At 41.7% G+C, this 21,842-nt stretch overlaps 1 protein-coding gene across 1 annotated transcript in view; it reads right to left on the bottom strand.

The window, feature by feature from the left end:
* Nucleotides 1-8,433: 8,433 nt before the first annotated feature.
* Nucleotides 8,434-21,842, bottom strand: part of uhrf2 (ubiquitin like with PHD and ring finger domains 2) — a 33,751-nt gene continuing 20,342 nt past the window's right edge. Inside the window, exons 4-16 of the mRNA XM_071914842.2 lie at nt 19,281-19,499; nt 18,898-19,007; nt 18,410-18,596; nt 17,361-17,484; nt 15,091-15,198; nt 14,687-14,791; nt 14,397-14,503; nt 13,628-13,790; nt 12,823-12,960; nt 12,113-12,344; nt 11,309-11,457; nt 9,792-9,890; nt 8,434-9,680 (exon numbers count right to left, since the gene is read on the bottom strand). Of these exons, the coding sequence (XP_071770943.2) occupies nt 9,534-9,680; nt 9,792-9,890; nt 11,309-11,457; nt 12,113-12,344; nt 12,823-12,960; nt 13,628-13,790; nt 14,397-14,503; nt 14,687-14,791; nt 15,091-15,198; nt 17,361-17,484; nt 18,410-18,596; nt 18,898-19,007; nt 19,281-19,499 (1,888 nt within the window). The 3' untranslated portion in view covers nt 8,434-9,533. The remainder of the gene's footprint in view (nt 9,681-9,791; nt 9,891-11,308; nt 11,458-12,112; nt 12,345-12,822; nt 12,961-13,627; nt 13,791-14,396; nt 14,504-14,686; nt 14,792-15,090; nt 15,199-17,360; nt 17,485-18,409; nt 18,597-18,897; nt 19,008-19,280; nt 19,500-21,842) is intronic.

Below are 21,842 nucleotides of genomic sequence, written 5' to 3'. Positions count from 1 at the left end.
CTGATTTATAGCATCAGGCCCTGGTAATTTCTTTTGCCTTTTATAGTCTGAAATGAAAATATCAAATCTGGACTGGATTGATTCTCTGTTCCTGTGTAAAGCCTGGGTTGCATAGCCTTTTCCCGTTTTAACCACTTGCGGTGCGTCAGTATTCAACTGCACATTAACTGGAGTTGCTGATTTAAAGCAGGCATGCTGAACAATAGACCAGTGTTTGTACATGTTATAAATTGAAGTAGGTTTAATCACGTGGGTTTTTATTAGCTACCATTAAACTCCAGTGCGGTTGTAATCACTTGACATGAGTGCTGACCCTCTGGTTTATGACGGTGTAACTAACATCCTACATGATGCATCTCCACCACTCAGTTTGAACACTGAAGATAATCAGGTCAGTTACAAAAGAGCAGGTAGAAATCCACAGCAGGTGGTGTGGCTCCGCTCCACCAGGAGGCTCCAGAGCAACATCACCAGCCAGCAGCTGATGGTACAGTTGCATTTGCAGTATGCATTAGTGCAAGATGTGCAGTTCAGGAAACCAGTATATTTGATAGACAAGCCTACTGAACAAAGCATTCAGTTTGTTTTTTTACAAATCTCATTAAGGCTGACTTCTTTTTTTTATCTTTTTATTTTTGAGATAATGAGGCCAGGTGGAATAATCTCAGGCCTCATAAATTCTCACCGTATTGGTATTCCAATTAGATATTGATGATATAGTCTATATATCATTAATATACTCACCAGTGGAAGCAAGAAATGAACTGTGTTGGAGGAAGAACAGCAAGGAAATATTTCAGCTGCTGTAACTCTGTTAATGAATTCTCACCCTTGACATTTTGTTGATGTGAGATGAATGTCGGTTGAACATAATCCTGAAATCTCAATTATGACTTGAATATTCTCATAGATTTACCGTTGTGCCTGTTTTTAAATGGCAGCATTGCAGCGGAAGTACTTTTCATGTCACGGTTACCACTCTTCACCTGAGAAACTTCACCAGCTGGTTCAATGGCACTCAGCTTTTTGTCTGAAGTGTACTTGATGTAGTGTGTGTAATGAATACAGTTCTGCCTCATATCTTACAGGCAGTGGGTCACTGGGACATCCGGCTGCTACTCTGCACCATGTTAGCGCTGCGGTGACGAAAAGCACCAAATACAAGTACAGATCCCAAGGGTTCAGTTGGTACCATCAGGTTTTGATTGGTGAGCTAAAATCTGAAATTTGAGTTCTTCTGAACATTAGCATAGTGCAGACCTAGGCTACCTCATTTGAATTTTTTTTTTTTGCTGATTGAAACATCCAATTTCGACCGATGTATTGCTTTGCAGATATATCGATACTGATACTGGCATTCTATTAAAAATCAGATATCGGCCAGTCAATGTTTTAAACCTCTAATACGATGGAGAGTTTTATTGACTAAATGTCTAAATTTTGTTTCAGAGGTTTTGCCACTTAGCCAAGAATAACACTGTGGGACCATTGAATCTTTTTTTTTTTTGTATTTTTTAGTCAAATGGTAAAATTTAAAGATATTGAATAGTGCCACAAAATATCAGCCATCAGCAGCTTCAGTCTAAAACTTAATGCAAACACAACCTGCTGTAAATTCATTTGAGACTGAAAAATGTCCGCTGGGTTAAGTCAGATGCATGTCATTTCACGTAAGGTCTCAACATCATCATTCATTAGCATTGAAAAACTTGTTAAAAAAAACGGGACAAATGAAAGGAAGCACTGCTGTTTTCTGGAATCAAAATATTTAATAGGTACATATCAAGTATTATTATGACATGTATAAAATTTCAGATCACAATATGAAGCGATGAAACTCCTCAGGCTGGCGTACGCTGCAAAGGTTCGAGGTCGCCACATAAAAATGACTAATGATTAAAATAGAATAGAAGCAACTAAAATGATAGAAAAATGTCATACGTACATACATAATAGTAAGCATTATAGGAAAATTAAATGTGACTTGTCTTTTCAAACTTTTTTCTTCAATAGAGTGCAATAAAAAAAACATAGAACACAACACTGAAGCCAAGCGTCCACAAGACGTCTAAAAATCGTTAGTACTGTAGGTCACAGAGGGCAGAAGACGGGGGGGAAGGAGAGAGAGAGAGACAGAGAGAGAGAGAAAAGCTCAGGTCACAGCGGAGAAAGAAAGGAGGACTATTAGCTTGCCAAGTCAAATGCAGGAAGAAAAGAATTTTTGAACAAGCTTGAGCGACAGTGGAAGTAATGCACATCACAGTTAGCTTTAGAGACCATAGTAGCATTTGTACTTGCATGTCGTTAAATAAAAAAAAAAACCCAACAAAAAAAACAAAACAGAACAATCCTGAATTCTTGGAAAGAAACAAGGACATAATCACCACAAACAAACAAACAGCCAGCCAACAAAAGGGAAGGAAGGGGGGTTGGTAAACATCGGGGGGGGGGGGGGTCGGTCAGACAGAAACCTTTCGAAGGATCTTGGATCTGAATGTCAGTGGAGCGATAAGAAACGGATGACGTTAAAGAACAAGAGCTGGATTTTTCCCCAAAACCAACTCACCGCTAGGCTTTTTTTTTTTTTGTGCGTGAAAACTATATATAAACGTTAAAATGATTTTTGGGAAGTCGATCCAGACCGTTAGGTTTCTAGGGTTGTGTCGAGTGTGCCGGTGTCGCCTTCCGACCGGACCGGTGACGTCACTCGTGTCACCGGGACCCGATCTGTGCAGAGTGTAAGGTTTCTGTTTTGGTCAGTATCAGACCTGCCAACCCTGGACATTTTTTAAGCACCATATCGGCAGCGGAAAAGATGCCGACCCTTGTTATTTCATGTGTTTTTGTGTGTTGTTTGTCCGTTTTCTATTGTCTATTGCACCCGTTAGCGTTTTCGACCGCAGAAACTTATGTACAGCGATGCCCGTCACTGTTGCAGCCATACAAAAGTAACATTAGATCGTCTGTGACGGAGGGAGCCGGCGTGTCAGACCGCACAGATGAAGACCGGGAAGACAACCCACAACCGAAAAAAGATGAGTGTGACCCCAAAAATTCATCCCAGTGTGTTATGGCCGTGTCCCTGTCTGTCCAACAACCTGCTCAGCTATGTGTTCTGCACATAGTATCAACATCTGTCACTAAGGACCAGCCGGTAAAAAAATATTCACAAGTTAAAAGCATTTTAAAATCTAATTTTAACAAATATTGGGGAAATAATGTGAATCAAAAGCCTGGTGTGAGAGAGTGTACAAAATGATGAAATATAAACTATATGTGGGCTCAACCTGCAACATCATGACTGTTTGTCACAGGCCTTCCTTGTTGTGAAGGTTTTCTTACTGATTGACACACTGTGTGTTAATTTATGTAAAGCTTGCAAGTGCGTTTCAAAGATCCCTAACCCTAAGTAAGTAGGTGACAGTTCCTCACTGGTCTGGCTAAATCCTGAGGAAATGATATATACAGAAACATAACTAATAAATAAGAAATACAAAAGTAAAAAAAAAATTAAAAAGTTATGTCTGCTCACACATCATCATCCCCAGGTTTTAACCTGACCAAAACCTGTAAAAGTAGATTTGAAATCTACGGGTCTACTGGATCTGAGTCGAGCGGCGTGTGTTTTTTATTTGTTTATAATGTGTTGATCACATGATAGGCAAGCTTCACGTATATGAGATCCTGAGATTCTGTGCTATTAATTTGAATTTTAGGCGATGAACCTTTGCAGTGTGTGAGCTATTAATGAAGTTCAATTTCTAAGGGATCGTCAAAAGAGGCTGCGCTACCAGAGAAATCATTTAAATGTGTCGAGTTCAAAGGACCAGCTGTAAATCTAGTGTTTGCACATGGATAGGGCTCGGATCATTCAGGTGTGCCATATTTTACACAATGATGTGTAGAGCCAGACTGTCAACAGGTGTTGCGGCGGACAGGTGCTTTCCAACATGAGCGGTGCCATCGGCTGTACGCATATGACCATCGGGGAGCCGTGCGCACATGAACAGATTTATAGGAATTGGAAAAGACATCACATGAACATTTAACTGGAGTGTGATGCACACATGGCCACTGACAAGTGTTTGTTTAAAGTTTCAATGTAATTAGCACCGCAATTAGAGAGTGGCTTGTTGTCAGCAGGTTGAGTAGAAAGCGGTTGTCACTAAGAAACTCATTTTTTCATATAAAACGTATTATTTCTGATATAGAAAAACATCTTTCAGTAATTTCTTATAGACAAAAATGCAGAACAGCCCAAATCATTTAAGATTCTCTAAGGCATATCTGATGATTTATCCAGTTGCATGTTGCCAATTCAATCCTCATGTACAGTCGTCCTAAACAAAACTGTATTAAAGACGCTCGGTATTTAACGCCTCAGCAGAAAGTCATGAAAAGCAGAAGAGTCCATGGCCTGATTTTCCACTGTACCAATAAGAAAGGACAAAGAAGCCAATTCTATATTTTATATATACAATTTAATAGGAACAGCTCAAATGTGCTGATCTCAATCTGCATAAGACCATCTGAATCGGGCCTATAATGTGCTAACATGCATGCTTAACAGTTAACGGGTATAATTCAGAAGAGAGGAAAATCAATTCCTCCAACCAGAGAGCAAGCAGACTCAGGGATTACTTCCTGAACCCTTTGCCTCATGGTCCATAAACCTCCCAGTTCATACACCGACTCTGTTCAAGAACTTGGAGATTTCCTTACAGATGTATTGATAAATTATTGATACTTTGTGATCTCAACGTAACCAGACAAACCTAATGATCCTCTCCAAAAGGCATTTATTTGGTTTTTTCCTCGCTGCACCACTAGTAGGCTTTTCACCCTGCATATTTTTTGCCTTAACCCACCGGCCCTTTAACCCTGCGCTAACTCAGCAGTTATCCCAGGGTTAACAAAGCGTTTCACACTTGCCAGTTCCAAAGGGTGATAACCCTGGTTTTAACCCCGGGTTGCTGGCCCCGCTCCGCAGCAGGGTGAGCTGCAGTGTGAAAAGCCGTTCGGAGGCTGTCCCAACTTGACACTCGAAAAATTTTAAACTTTCTCAAAGTTCAGTAGCCAGACCAAAAAACCCCCCCAAAAAGGACATTACCCCAGGCTTAGGCTCTCTTCATTAGCTGCCAGTAATGAAACAAATTAATTTAAAACTTGCAATACATCACATATTTCTTACACACCCTCCACTCAGGCCTCCGACCCAGATGAAACCAGGTGGTGGCAGAGCCTTTTCCTACGGGACCCGCTCTCTCTGGAACCAGCTTTTTGCCAGTGTCAGGGAATCAAACCGTTTCAGTATTTAAGCATTAAAGGATAAGGCCTAATTAATGCCTGACCAGACATTCCTGTTTCCCTTCTTCTCTACTCATCTTGAGGATCCGCTGAGACTCTCCTGCTAGGTCTTGTTAGATCTGCCCCGGTGTGACCCCCGAGTTCTCTCTCTCTCTGTTTCACACACACACACACACACACACACGCGCACAAAGCTGAGCTGATGATGAAAAGCCAGAGGAGGGCGATTGCTCCTGCCCTTTTGTCCTTTTCAGACTAAAAAATCAGACAGTTTCTAAAGGGGCACAGTGCTAACGCCGATCTACTGTGGAGCTATGAGCTAAAAGGGGCATAACCAGTCTGAAGGGCATTTATACCAAAGTATTTCCACTGTAACCATGAGGCACCGTATTGGACATAATTCAAACTTTACCTTGCAAATACACACATTTTACCTCATATACCTATATGAGATGCTTACACATTCAAATGTAATGAAATACTCTCATACACACTATTGAAACGCCCTCATAAACACTAGTGAAATGTGTTATGCTCATATACACCACTGAAACACTCACATACAGTATATGCTATTGAAACAGGAGGGTTACACCATTTCTACTTTTTACTTCTCTATATTCTCTATATAGATATTTCAAAATCAAGGAGCTGTGCAGCCACATGTGAAGCTGTTTCCAAAGACACTCCAGGGAGATTCACAGGGTGGAGAGAGTACTACTCAAGTAGAAGTAGTTACCTTGCTGAAATTTTTACTTAAGTATAAGTAAAATGACTTGTGTAAAAATCTACTGAAGTAAAAGTAAAAAGTAACTCATCTTAAAAGTTAACTCTGAGTTAACTTGGCTCATTAACTCACTAGCAGAGTCTCATCCTCACTAGCATTGTTTATTTCCATGAGAACATTATCAACATTTCTCTGGTAGACAAATTAAAGGGGAACACCACTGAAATGCTCTTCTAGTGGACTGGGACAGTTCAGTCCATGTCACCTGACTGGAAAACCTGGAGCTGTGCTAAACTTTGTGGAACAATGAGTGAGAAAGCATTTCACTAGTGCATGCAAGAATGTTTCAACGGTGTATACGAGTGTTTCGATAGTGAACGCAAGAGGTTTTCAATAGTGTATATGAGAGTAGGGCAGGAAATTAAAGGAATAGTTCACCCAAAAATGGAAATTTGGTCATTATCTACTCGCCCTCATGTCAGTTGAAACACTGGTGAAGTTTGTATGTCAATATAACTTTTCCTTTGTGATTTAGAGCATGGGCAAGTTCAGAAAGGAGAGCACTAGCCTGTTTGGCGAGTGGTGAATTAAAAAGCGTATAAAAGATTAATACTCAAGCCGTGTATTCCCAACTAACATTGAGTTGAGGTGTCACTACAATGTCAATGCATGTCAATGTGTTGCTTGTGTGTCTCTTCCACACTTGATCAAATCCAAACGCTCGTCACTGCCTCAGCCTGCCTATTATAACTCTCCCCTGTTGCCATAGTGACAACGCTCAAAGCTGAGGCGACAGACAGCCAGGCAGCTCTTTAGAGCCATTTAACCATTTGTCTGTTCATTAGCAAGATATCGCAGAAAGTTACCACCGGATTTGGCTAAAATTTGGTGGACAAATAACTTCGCCCTTGGCCCGAAGATCAGTTGATTGGATTTTGCTGATGATCCGGATCTGGAATTTCTGTCATTAGACGATTATTGTTTTTGAGCCAGAACCATTATGCTGTGTTCATGTGCTGGTGGGAAAAAGTTTCAAGTCGGCCATTAAACAGCGTTGCATTCAAGTGCTACTTTCAAATGCTCCGGGTAAATCAAACAAAAGACAAATGAGAAACAAACAGAAACCGTTGTGGCTGCAGATTACAAGCCTGCAAGTTGTTCAGGCTGCAACTTTGCAAGTTGGAGAGCATTGGAGAACATTTGCGCTCTACCAGCTGCCTTTAGTTGACCTCGTTATACTTGAACATCACATTACTTATACCGATCTCATAATAATAAAATATGAAATATACAAAAGAACTTGTGATTTTTATGCATGAATCCTCAAGTTCCACCCCTGTATGAGTGTTTCAATAGTGAATGCAGGAGGTTTTCAATTGTTTTTATGAGGTTTTCAATAGTGTATATGAGCGTTTCAATAGTGAATACAAGAGATTTTCCATAGTGTTTATGAAAGCACTTCAATAGTGTTTATAAGATTGTTTCAATAGTGTATGAGAGGTTGTCAAGAGTGTTTCAGTTGTATATATGCGCCTAGGACACTTCAGAAGTGTTTATGAGGGTGTTTCAATAGTGTTTCATCACTTTTGAATGTGTAAGCATCTCATATAATAAGTATTCAAGGCATAAATGTGTGTATGTGCAAGGTAAAGTTTGAATTATGTCCTTCACGGCACCTCATGGTTAACTGTATGATTACTTTTGGTCTGAATATCAACCACATTTTTTAAATAGAGAGCCAGTCTATCAATACAATGAGTCTCTACATGTCTCTTCACTTTCAGCAGCCTGGCACAGTTTCATCTGGGATTCTCAGGGGCAAAAAGAGTTGAGTATTGACTGCTATTGACAGAGTAGTGCAACTTTGACTGAATGCTTTCTTATCTTGTATAGAAACAGATTTTTTCTTAGTTACTGGAAAATGGAAATGGAAACTACCATGGTAAACAAACAAACTACTTTGGTAGGGTCCTATTTGATATTTTAAGAGCTTTTTTTTACATTTCATACTGCATTTAATTCTGTTATTTCTAGATTGTATTACATATTAATCTCTGTGAGAGGTCACAAACGCAAGTATATTGTACAATAATGTACAATAATGGTACAAAACTCACCAGAAAATAGTTGTTAAAAGCAGATTTTGATTTTTTTCCCCCATGACACATGTCCATGCCCCCCCACACCCAAACTAACATTTCTAGGGAAGTGGTCTTAGAGATTTTCGACCCTGTCCCACTCAGTCTGTGCACGCCTCTTCCACAGTAGCTTTCACCACTAGCTCAGATTTGTTTGTCCTAGTGATTATGTCTTGCCCGCCTTTCTTGTCACTGGTATGTTTAATGAAGTTCCAAACGACCAAAAAGGAGTGTGTTGCGCCTGTTGATCTCTACGATTTCTACGGTTGCTGCTTCGCTTGAGCCAGAACTCTCCTGACACTCAAAACAAACCAGACACAGCTGCCAATTTGTGTTCTCCGCAAACGCACTGAAAGTTTCCCCTGGCTAGGCATTTGCTACTATCATTAGCTCAAAGCATGGTAATGGCATTATTGCAACTGACGTGAGCTGCTAGCAGTGTTCAGCAATGCTAGCGTGTGCTACGGATTAACCCAGAAAACAAGTCTGCTCCGCGTGTCTATTAATAAAGTGCTTCATAGGACAAAAAACGTTGTGTGCTTCGTTTCATATGTAAATGCTTTCTTCACTTCCTTTCGCTAATTTCACCTTGGCGCCGCAGGCCGGGCTGTGTGGGCGTCGCTCCGTCTCGTGGGGAGGGGTTTTGTCTTCCGTGTTTCTTTAGTGACATTGTGAAATTGTCGGTCTTCCCGTGCCTAAATCACCGTGTTAGCCTCGCTCCATTTTGTTTTTTTTGCCAGTTGAGTCAAAAACTGTACATATGCGTATTTTAATGTAACAACTCATATCGATGTATTTTGGTCTAAAAGTTACGTAGATGGTACACAAAATGCGTTCAGGTTGGCAGGTATGCAAATATACACATGGTTGATTTCATGATATGGCCAGGGATAAAAAGGTGAAGTGTTGTACGTCAGTTCATGGAGTCGTTGGACAACATGGTGGCGGGGGAAAACTGATGGATAGGCAGAGTGGCGAGGGGGCGTTTAGGTTGGGGCTCATTTTGTGTGCGTGTGTGTGTGTGTGTGTCTGTGAGCGTGTGTGTTTAAGGTGGGGTGGGGTGGGGCGAGGCGGTTAAAAATGTCCTCGGTTGAAATTCAGGCTGGTGATGTTAATGGAGACAGTCCAAGTTCAACAGGTGAGGTCAGTCCCTACTGAGGTTGTTTGTGTGTATGAATGATTGTATACATAAAGGACTGTATACGCAATATACATTTGTCTGCGGGTAAGTATGTGTGTGCAATGCGTTTTTAAAGTGGAGCTCTAGGTGCTTGAGGGTATAAGTGGGTGCACAGAATGGATGCGTTTGTGTGTCTGTGTGTGTGTGTGCATGTGTTCTACTAATAAATGTGTTTTTGACCTCATCGGCCCTTGCTGTAGCCAGGGAAGAACTGGTCGAGCAGCATCTGGAGCGTCTTGTTGAGGATCATGATGTAGTCCTTGCCCAGGTCGTGGCGGCAGGCGGGACAGGTGTACACCTCCGCTCGGAACGACCGCTGGAGACACGTCTGGAGGGGCAGGAGGGGTACAGAGACACAAAAAGACAGGAGTTTTACAGTGTTTTGGTACGTTAATAGTAGGACTAATGTATAGTGATTTCACTGATGCTCATCACCTACCTTGCAGACATTGTGTGAGCAGATGGTGGTGATGGGTTGGTAGGCCAGCTCCTGGCAGCACACACACATGAAGGTCTGCTCCACCTTGCGCAGGAAATTCTTGATATGTACACAGACAGAGACAGAGACAGAGACAGAGACAGAGACAGAGACAGACAGACAGGCAGAGAGACAGACAGACAGACAGACAGACAGACACACACACATGGAAGGAAGGAAGGAGGGAAGGAAGGAAGGAAGGCAAATTATTACCATGGAAACAGCTCAAAGAAATGATTCATTACAGCCTTATCCAAAAAACTGATCCTGCTGCCATTTTAACCACAACAGCAGCATTTAATTTAAGAGCTCTGCCAAACAAAAACAGTACAGTGACAAATCAGACTACACATCAGGATGAGTTTGACCATCTTTGAGTTTGGCGGTTAAGGCCTTGTAACAACGCATTATGTAATAACACCGCATTATGTAATAACTTGACAAAATGTAATACATTTTCACTTCATTATGTAATAACACCCGCATTTTGTAATAATCTGCCGCATTTTGTAATACACAGCCTGAACGCAATATGTAATAAATTTCCCCGCATTTTGTAATAAATTCTTACATATTGCATATTTTTTTATGATGAAAATGTGCATTATACAGTGCATTATGTAATAACCAACCAAAATGGATGTCTTCATCTGTACACGTTATATTTTTAACAATTAAGCTAAATTAAACTTCCCAAATATTAAATTAGACTGGCGTTATAATTGACTCTGATCTGGACCAAATACATTACGGACATGTTTAAGGAGTACACTCCTGCCAGGCCTCTCAGGTCAGGTGGGAGTGGGCTGCTAGTAGTGCCCAGTGCCAGGGCTAAACTTGGTGAAACAACCTTTAGTCACTATGCTGCACATCTCTGAAACAGACTCCCTGTCCATCTTAAAAGTAGCCTAATCCTCGAAACTTTTGAATCAGAACTGACGGGATTACATTTCACTGTGATTGTACCTGAATGATTACACGTGACAAATAAAAACGTCATTGACTGATTGATCAGGACTCAAAACCACAATGTTCATGGATGTTTTTAGTTGAGTTATTTGAGTTCTTTAAAAAATGTTAAACTTATTTTAAATCTTGTTTTTATCTACACCACTATTTATTTATTCATTGTTCTTATAAATCTTTTAATCTTTGTAAAGCATCTTGAATTGCCACTGTGTATGACAAATAACCACCGCAATATGTAATAATTTATTACAAAATGCGGGGAAATTTATTACATATTGCGTTCAAGCTGTGTATTACAAAATGCGGCAGATTATTACAAAATGCGGGTGTTATTACATAATGCATTGTTACAAGGCCTGAAGACCAAGGGACCATTCCCTTAATTTTCAAGTTCAACAGTGACTTTTATTAGCTTGCTATGTGTTGTGTTGAGATACACTGTGTACACAATGTTGAGGTGCCTGAGATGCATCACACAGACAGCGTCAGGGTGCGTTTGGGACGCGTACCGGGCCCTCCCCAAGGTGTCCCATGGCTTCGTCCCAGAGCTTCTTGTTGGCCACGTCTTCCCGGATCAACTGCTGCTGCTGCTCTGACAGCTGGAAGGCCTCCTCCACCTTCACCCGCTTAGAGGGGGGCTCCTCCGCCGGTGAAGCTTCTGGTAACGAGACAAACACACACAAGAATAAAAAAATTCAGCAACTCTTGGAGAATAATCAACAAAACTCTAATATTAAAAATCAACACATTTTGGCTGCAATTGCCTTCATCAGAGTTAGAGGATTGCTTGTATAGTCAATAATAAATATCTTGAATGACATCCAAAATGTCCACCTCAGGGCCACAGACAAATTCTATAGTGCCTCCTACATCAGATAGATGATAGCAATTGTTGCTTTTTTTAACACTGGTGTATGATTGGTCTATGGGCCCTGAGGTGGAGGTTTTGGATGTCACTGAAGAGTTATTGTTGACTATGTATGCAATCCTGTAACCCCGAAAAAAGACCGTTGCAGCCGAAATGCCTTGGGTTTTAATATTAAAGTTTTGTCAATTGTTCTCCAAGAGTAGCTGATTTTCTTTTTTGATTCATGAACTTTGGAGGAGTTGCGACGTTGTGACAGATTTTTTGCCTTAAGGACACACATACACACACACACACACGCACACACACACACACACACACACACACACAAACACACAAATTCCATGTATGGATGAATGTCAGGCTGCCAGTGGACAGAAGGAGGACATGGGTGGGTTTGTTTTTATTCCCTAGGTTCCCTTTGAGCTTCAACCGTAAAAGCACCCACCACTCTCCCTGGGCGTCTTCTGCCCTCCGTTACTCTGTGGCTCCTCCTCTTCCTCGTTGGCCATCAGCTGCTCCTCCTCCTCCTCCTCTTCCTCCTCTTCCTCCTTGGCCTTGGGGTGTATCCGTGGCCTGCCCCTCCCGCCATGCCGCTTCCCCCGGGTGGAGCCTCCGCTTCTGACGCTGGCCTCCTTCTTGGTCTTGTTAGCCATGGCCTCCAAGTAGCCAGGCGGGTACTGCAGAGACAAGATGAGCACCAAGTGGACCACTTATTTGGGAAAAAGGGGAAATAGTTTGCTTCTGTTTTCGATTTGTTTTCACTTCTTTTCACATGTCGGAAAACCAGTGATAACACATGAAGAAAAAATCAAAAATGAGCAGTTGCAAGGGGTTTTCACAGTCGCACGTGTATAAATGAACAGAATTGAATCTCTAAAGCCATTTTCACACTGTGTGCCTACACATACATACATATACATACATACATACATACGTACATAGATATATGTGTACATACATCCTACTTCTTACCTTAACCCTAAACCCAAGCCCTAACCCTAATTAGCATTGAAAAAATGAGAACTGTCAAAAGATTTTCGTAATTTCTCTATCCTTGTGAGGACATTTGGTCCCTACAAGTACAGAAATACAGGAACACACACACACAGTCACACACACATACACCCACACACACAGTCACGCTCACAGTCTAACCTGTACAGCCAGGCCCAGTTTCTTGATCCTCTCCAGTCCCTCGGGTGTCCATGGGGCGGGTTCCAGATCGTCCCGTCTCAGCAGGTACCTCCACACCAGGAAACCACACTTCCCGATCTCCGGCCAATATTTAACCACCTGGGACCCCCGGACACACAGGATGAAATTACATGTAATACAACAAAATGTAAAGAACAAGGCAAATATGTTCATATATTTACATAGACTCAGTTGTTTAACACATATTGTATTGTTTGTCAGAGGATATACAGTATTTCCTCTGTAAGTGCACTAAATCCCTTTTGGATGTGAATTAATATCTTTTCAATAAAAATCTCTATGGGCTGAATGTTGTGGCAATAATGCCTTCTATAATTCAATTGATTTGTTTCTGGATATATATATATTCAGATCTACATATATATATATAAAAAACGCATTTTATTTGTAGAGCAGCTTTTCAAACAAAGTTTGAAAACACACTTTATAGAGCATGAAAAGAAAAGACATTACATAAAAGAGATTACATAAAAATAAATCAATAATAAATAAGGACAAAAAGAATTAAGAGTCTAAGAATTGTTACAGCAAGTTTATAAAATGGGTGTTAATAAGTGATTTCGCATGACAGAGTGAGTGAGTGCAGCACCCATGCCACCCTGCTCCCTAAATTTCTGACATGTTATGATATCAGTGTTGGTATATATTTGTAATTATTTCTCTGTTCTTGAAGTAACATATTTCTTGGAGTAAATTCATCCATTTCCAACCTAAAACAGGAGTCTGCGTGTGTATTTGTCTGTACCTTGTAAATACCGTCGTAGCGGTTTCCCTCCTCCGGAGCGTATTTGCTGATGCGTCGGCCCTTGGAGCTGCGCACCACTCTCACCGGCTTTCCTGCCCGCCAGTTCCTGGACTCCGCCCCGTCTTTGTCGTTCAGCGGGGCGTCGCAGTTTAGGGCCAACGCCCTGCAAGAGAGGGCAGAGAGTGAGAGTCACAGAAGGGACAGAGAAATGTTTATCAAGTCTAGTTTGGGGATACACACTACAGCTTGACTCGGGTTTTAAAATTTCAGCCTGGCCCATTCAAATTCCTGCCCCAGGGATATATCAATCAATCAATCAGTCAACGTTTATTTGTATAGCATGGTTTCGTACACCGTACTACAATGCTAAGTGCTTTACAGAGAATAAAAACAGATTCATAATAAAAGAAATAAGATAAAATAAAACAATAAGATGAAATAAAAAAAGTGCAATACAAGAGAGAGAGATAAGAGAGGAAGATAAATAAATGCATGCAAGAAAGCATTAAATTCAAGTAAAAGCAATGCTGAAAAGGATATATCATTTTAAATGATAATGATACCTCTAATGATAAGTTGTGTATGACAGTATTTTGTAACAGTGCTGAGCCTGAGCTTGACCAAACCCACAGTGATTTAGATTCAGTCTGAACCGAGACCGCTGGGTCCAGGAGGAGGTGCCATCGAAATACACCCACGGGATCAAACTCATTTTGTAGACTGAAGCTCAGTTTGGAGTCAGAAAAGAGATGCAGACGATGTGTGGTACCTGTTCATGTGGGTCAGGGTCTGGTCAAAGGAGTGCTCTCCGATCCGCTTGTTTCCTGAGAGGTCACGACCCCCGCTGCCCGTGTAGGTGAACTCATCTCCCCTGTCCTGCAGCGGGAGCCCAAATCCACGCAGATCAGTAACTGTTCTCCACATACCCAAACCAAGAATTCCCCCAGCTTCGCTAAGCATATTTGAACAAGCACTTGTGAGGAGAATAATATGCTATTCACATAAAAGAAATGCCAGGTTTATAAAAAAAAATCCTGTAATACAACATGAACAACGCACCACTTCATCCTCAAAGCCCCCAGCCAACACCAGCGAATAGGATCCATCGTTACTGCGCCCATGGATGCCGCCCACATGTGGTCTGTGCACCCCCGCCTCGCTCACCTGGAGGGATGAAAGGAGAGAGAGAGAGAGAGAGAGAGAGAGAGAGAGACGGAAAGTAGAGGAAAGCCATTGATTAGATGAGGAGGATGAAGGACAAACAGGGGAGACAGAAGATATTATAGAAGGGAGATTATAATGTGCTGGGAGTGTAAAATGACAATATAATCCACATTAATATCACATAATTATACCAACTACTAGATTTGCTTTAACCTTTATCAGTAGTCAGTAGGTTGCAGCTTGTTGCATTTGAACATTTCAGAAGTTTGCAGGGGATTTGGGATCTAACAGCGGCTAACCTGAACTCTGAATTTCCAGGTGGTTCCCACGGGAACGCCGGGTATGGGTCCGTAGTGGTTTGAAGGAACAATTGTGCATTCCTTAGTGCGCCCCACGCAGGCCATACCCTGCAATTACATGAAGTACTGAGAGGACAAGAATCCAATGCTGAGGGAAAATAACATCTTGAACATCAAATTTGAGTGGAATTATCTTGTAAGTACATAAGCGTTTAGATCACATTTCTACATGTCGTTTCAGAGCGGGGCGGTTAACTTTCGCCTCGAGCTCATGACGAATATTTATGCGCGAAAGGGGGGCCTAAGCAGTGATTATGCATTCAGAATTGATCAGCATTCAATTTCTGAGGTACATAGCATATCACAAGCGAAAATACAAGGGCAACTCTTAACAAACAAATGCAGTTTATTCAAGAGTCATATAAAATTGCGATAATGTGAACCTCAAATGAATGCTGTGTGACTCACAGCACTTAAATGTGCCCAAACACACAGGCTAGGCTGTTTCCAATTAGTATACAGAGAAAGAGAGCATTCTGGTAAAGAAAGGAGTTATTTTCCATTGGCGGTTCCAGGAAAGTGGCTAAGTCATGCTTAATGGCATTGTTCACATTGCACCATGGAGTAGAGTGTCAGGGAGCGAGCGGCCAAGAGGGAAAGGAGCCACACAATCCCTTCAAATTTTGCTATGAGAAAGAAGATTGTGTGCCCCACAGTTCTTGAGGAAACTTTTTAAGAATGCAGTTCAGATGCTTTTTTTTTTGGTGTTTTTTTTTTTTTTTTTACATTTAAATACATGTCAGCTGTCTCCCTCTGTCTGTCTCATTCTCTGTCTGTCTCAGCAGCTAGAATAAGATAAATCTCACATAGTTTTTGCGAAGCAGAGAGAGTGTAAATGTAATTTTCTGGCTTGTGCTCTCTAAAACAATGAAAAAATTGTAAGGGGCAAGGATTATATGAGGATAGCTTGATAATGAATATGTCAATACTCTTATAAGTCTGAGCATATTTTATATATAGGATTACGAATCAAATCAGCATTAAGTATGAACAAAATCAACCAACAATGGGATGCCAATCTAAAGGGAGGTGGATACTGATCAATGTTAACTGGATTAACAATTTACAATCATCAATATTTAAGTCTGATTTGAGGGAGTGAGCTGGGGCAATATTTGACTGAGCTTGACAAAAACCACACACACAACTCATTTATCACTTCCTAAGCAAAACACACAAAACACACAATAGACAAGTGCTAACACAAAGTAAAGAATAAATAAATTAGCAAAGGTAGGGGAATTAAATGAAATGAATGAGTGGAAGGAATGGATAACGCACTGAATGAATGAATGAATGAATGACTGAATGAATGAATGAGATGTAATGGATGCGTTTGAGCAGTCAGTTTGAGTCTATATATCAGATAGGTCTGCCCAGATTGTTGGTGTTGAGGGTCTACAGTACCAATTTTAGTTAATAACTGCTGTATAATGTTTGTTAGTTTTACAGCAGATTTCCATGAAAGCAGAACTGATTTCTCTCCAGGGGAAGGAGGGGAGGGATTAAGTGGTTAATTTGAAAAACAATTGAAAAACAAACAATTTGAGTTTTGGCTGAATGAATGTGAGGTGGATTATTTCCCAACATATAGGAGAGATCTGGGTCCTTGTGGGGGAGAACTGGAAGATGTGATTGGATTCAAACCCTACAGAGGAAATCTACTTCTTCTGAAGTCAGTTTTTGACTATTTGTAATTCATCCGGTGTTTCTCCCTCAAGCAGCCATTCAGCACTCTTGTGTTTACTTGAGCACCAAGAAGCACCGATGAAATTGCATCCGGTCATAGCGGAGAGCGAGGTAAAAGGAAGATAATGTGTCCTTTCTCTGACAGTCCGTTGCACTGGAGTAGACAATCCAGTGGTGTAAAAAAAGGCCTTGAAATATAGACAGTGAATTAATGAACGTGGAGTTAGATGAGAATGACAAACTGAGCATGCATTTAATGTTTGATGAAACATGAATGGAAGTTGAAAACAAAGCTACTATGGTTTAGCAACATAAGGCTAACATGGGAAAAAAAAAAAAGTCTTTCTGGGATGGAAGAACACAAACGCAGCTTCAGTCACTCGCGGGCGATAAGAACCAAGAACCGCAGCCTTTCTCTCAAGCTTACTGTTAAAGTTTACTCTCCCTCTTACAGGCTACTGTGTGTCTACCTGGTTTGTGCGCACGGTGTGTGTGTACCTGTGGGTGTCCTTGTGCCTCACCTTTCCCCAGTCCCTTTGACTCTCAGTTGTTGCTGAGGGCATCCTGGCCTTCTTCTTGCTGGCTTTGAGCTTCTCCCCCGCCTTGATCACTTCACTTGTGTCGTTCTTACAGGTGGGACAGTACCTAGCACAACAAAAGGGTATCATCTCCTGCTGATGTAGAGGGGGGTGTGTGTGTGTGTGTGTGTGTGTGTGTGTGTGTGGTGACAGCTGCAACAAAGCTGTAGATAAAAATGTTTGAAGATCTAAAACTCAGCCATCAGCAATCAGTGTCATCAGATACGGTACTGAAGACATCAGGTGTGTGTGTGTGTGTGTGTGTGTGTGTGTGTGTGTGCCTTCGCATGTTTGTGTTTATCTCCGTCTGTATTCCCACACCGATCTTTATATTCAGGTACGGTAACCGGCAGTGTGTGAAGACGCAAGTTACATGCCTGCATCTGTGTTTACAACAGATAATTCCAGTCACATTCAAAGCCAGTGTATATCTGATAAACGCACCTGTGACTGCATTACTGTTCATTTTAATATTGATCACCACTAAAATAGCTACAGTGTTTCCTCTGTATTCATTTAGCAGTGGTGCGCCACCACAGGAAGGAAATTACCAACACTGCTAGAGAAAATATGAAATTAGCATTGTAATTTAGTCTTACTGTCATCTAAAACTGAAATAAGTGTAAAATGTTTTAGAAGTAATGATTTTATCATGATTAAAAAAGCACTACAACCTCACCTTGACACATAACTTAGACCCAAACAGTGACAGACAAGGGACAAAACTAGATTTATCCCCGCAAGCACCACAGCTGCATAAAATTACAGAGGAAACACTGAGGTACTAGATTGTTTAATTAATTACTATGGATCACAAATTAAATATTTATTGTACATTTGCGGTTTTATTCTTGTTTTTTGTTTTTACAATGGTGTGTTACCGCTGTTTTATAAAGGAGATAAGCTACTCGAGTAAAGCATTTTTACAACTCCACAGATCGTACGTAACACCGCCAGTCAGCTGTTCTAGCTTCTCAGATGGACTCTCTCACCAGTCCTCGTCGTCGGGGATGGTGGCCAGCGGCGGGTTGAGACAGTAGATGTGGAACGCCATGTTGCACTCGTCACACAGCAGCTGCATGTGAGCGTCCTGCTTGCCGCCGCACACGCAGCAGGAGCAGAAGCGACACTCGGTGTCGGGGTCGGCCTTGCAGTGCTTACACTCCGGCCCGCTCTTCCCTGGAGCCAAAAACAACAGAGCGCACACACACACACACACACACACACACACACACACACACACACACACACGTAGACACAAACGTAGATTGTACAGTAGGATAATTTATTTTGCTGTAACAACTACGTACTGAACTCTGCCCCCAAGATTGACATGGACTACAAGTTTTGCAAGTGTTGCTCTCATTGTAGAATACATATGGCACATATGGCGCTTGTGTGTGTGTGTGTGTGTGTGTGTGTGTGTGTGTGTGTGTGTGTGTGTGTGTGTGTGTGTGTGTGTGTGAGATCTGGTGCATACGTTTAAACTGTCCGTCAGTAGCAGAGAGGGGGCGAGCTCCTGGTTTCTCCACCTGGTAGACTTCATCTAGAAACTGAACTTTACAATCCCCTATCACATCTCCTGGACCCCTGAGGAGGGGGGGAGAGAGAGAGAGAGAGAGAGAGAGAGAGAGAGAGAGAGATGAGATGAAAGAGCAAAGAGGACAAGGATGGGAAGCAGAAGGAAGTTACGTTAGTTAAGTTAGAAGGACGGGTTAGAGAGGTGAATCACACAAGAGAAACACTGCATATTACTTTCTGGTGAGGGACACAAACACAAAAAGTAGCCAAATAGATATTCTAATGAAGGAGGAGCAAAGGAGCAATCGTCCTCCATCCCCACCCCACCCCACCCCAGCTCACCCCAGGAGGATCTTGACTCGGAGCTCCTTGTTGGTGCGGGAGGCTTGGTTGAGGGCCTGCACCTCGGCGTCGAACCAGAAGCCCCTCTCCTCGGGCGTCTCCAGGTTGTAGTTTATCATGACGGGCAGGCCCACCCTCAGCTGGTCCCACCGCAGCAGGGTCCTGGCGCGCGGCCGCACGTCCGCCGGTCGCATCTCCACCACGCCGTTCTCTGGGTAGCTGGCGGACAGGCGAGGGGAGAGAGGGAAGGAAGGGGGTCAAGTGTGTGAAATCTTTAGAAATCGCCGTCATCGCCGTGATTTGCATCATCAGCCTCATATCCACCGGATTTCTGCCTCAAGGATAGTGGAGGTTAACTGTTACATGCGCTAGATATATTTCTGTTCTCTACGAACTTTTCAAGGTCAGCCAAAAAAATATATCTACATTTCATGGCGTCCACGCGGCTCACCCATCCCACCCACCCATCCCACCCATTGCTTGGAATTAAAAAAGCAGGCAGTTCTCTATATATCAGCTACATATATCAGGCATGGGGTTGTGTTGCTTGATTTAATTTTCTTAGGCAATTTTTTCTGTAATAAAATAAAAGATGTGGTTTTCATCAGTTAGCAACGTTAACAAGAAATGCACCAAATGGGGTGTAAAGGTAGGAATGACCCTTGACCCCTTGATCACACTTAATGCATTGAGTGTGCTGCTCCCTGATGAAAATTCATGAATTACAAGTGAGAATCCATTACTGCTGCAGATGCCTTGATTTGCAATGAAAGTGTTGCATGTGTAGAATTTTTGCCGCGATCACAAACGACGCACAAACACGAGTTCAACACAAGGACTGAACGGCTCAAACATATTGAGATCAAGCTGATCAGGTGCGGTTACTGATGAAAGCATAACATAATTTTTCACTGCTACTTTGATTCACTGATGAAATGTTAACAGGTAAGCATCACAGAGAGCAGAACAACAGAGTAGAACAACATTTGATTTATTTTACACATGCATAATCAAGGCAAAAGTAGGATCAATTATAACACGATGCATCTGCTATGGATTCATGCAGCAGCAATAGATTATCTCATTTGAAATTAATGTACTTCCACTGGAGAGCAAAATATTAAGTCACCCATAGGGCCTCAAGATGTCAATTCATTCTGAGTGACAAGGTGGACAATATTCTGTCCAGCAAAAAGCGACTGGTCAAAAACAGATTTTTGAACAATGTGCTCTTCCTTGGGAATATAGGTAAATACAAGTTATTCAAAGGCTCAACTACATTCTTTCATTCATTCATAAACAACATTGGCCCTTCTGTACAAGAGCATGCGAGTCCACACAGGCACACACAGGCACGGGGGGGTCAATGCTATCTGAGATTACCAAGCTGATTTTTGTACAAAGCGCTTGCACAGAAAGGCAAATGCTGGTCTTTAAATCCAGCACTCTGGGTCTGAGATGTAATAACTAACACAAGTACAGATTCTGTCCAGTCCCCCAGCACACATGTGGTGACATACAGACCTAATTAATTATCAGTTTATTCTAATGTGATCTCGGCTCTCTGGCTCCCTAGCAGATCAGCTGTCTTCATCTCTTCTATGGAGAAAACACGAGTGTTTGTATCATAAAAAGATGTAGTTATATATAATTGCCAATCATCACTGTATCCAGCAGTCCAAATAAACAAAGAAGAAAAAAAAAAGATTTGCACACACTGTATACAGCGTACAACATTTGTAATCTATTAGCCTAATAGGCTACAAATGTTGCGGCTTTGTCAAGTTTGCTGGGGTTTTTTTTGTTTAATTAAACAGCTTTGAGCTACAGGTCTATTTAATGACAAGCTAGGCCTTTAGCTAGGAGCCGGACTAGAAGAAGGACAAAATCAAGATATTACTTGAGTGTTCCTGTGATGATGAAAAAACAGACAAAAAAACTTTCTTACCAATAAAGTCAGGGATTTCAATTTAGACTGGACTAGTATGACACAATATGATTTCTACAGGGCAAATTCTACAAGTAAAATAAGATTACATTTTTACAGGCAAAGTCACATACATCCATGAAAGTTTCTAGTTTGGAAGACTAAAAACATGGCACAAATTATGATGTTACCCCACCTCCCCCTGTTAAACTGAACCCGTCCACATGGGTTTTCAGAGACACGCCTTCACATACCATACGGCACTCGCTCACATCTGCTTTCTGACTGGGGTTTTGGAGCAGAGGATTATGGGGGATTCTCACAACTATGGCCTCTGTCCGCCCCTCCCCATTAATCTACACAGAAAATAAACTGAATGCTGCCACTTTGCTGCTGTCGGCGAGGCACACTGTTCACCCAATAGGAGTCAAAATTAGACCTGAAGTTTCCCGGATATCTTGCATGACTAACATACGGACAGGAGAACCGATCCATAGCATCTTCCCCGCTCTTTTCCAAATTATTATTTTGCTGGGGAGCTGCTGGTGTCTCCTTAAAGGCCATGAGTGTCCTTGGGGAACCACTGTTTTAGACAGCAAGAGAGAGATCGTCATTATCCGAAGCAGCATCGCTGT

The sequence above is a fragment of the Centroberyx gerrardi genome, chromosome 2 (genome assembly GCF_048128805.1).
Source record: "Centroberyx gerrardi isolate f3 chromosome 2, fCenGer3.hap1.cur.20231027, whole genome shotgun sequence".
Lineage (NCBI taxonomy): Eukaryota > Metazoa > Chordata > Actinopteri > Beryciformes > Berycidae > Centroberyx > Centroberyx gerrardi.
Note: the sequence above shows the minus strand (reverse complement) of the source record. Positions and strands in the feature narration are given on the sequence as shown.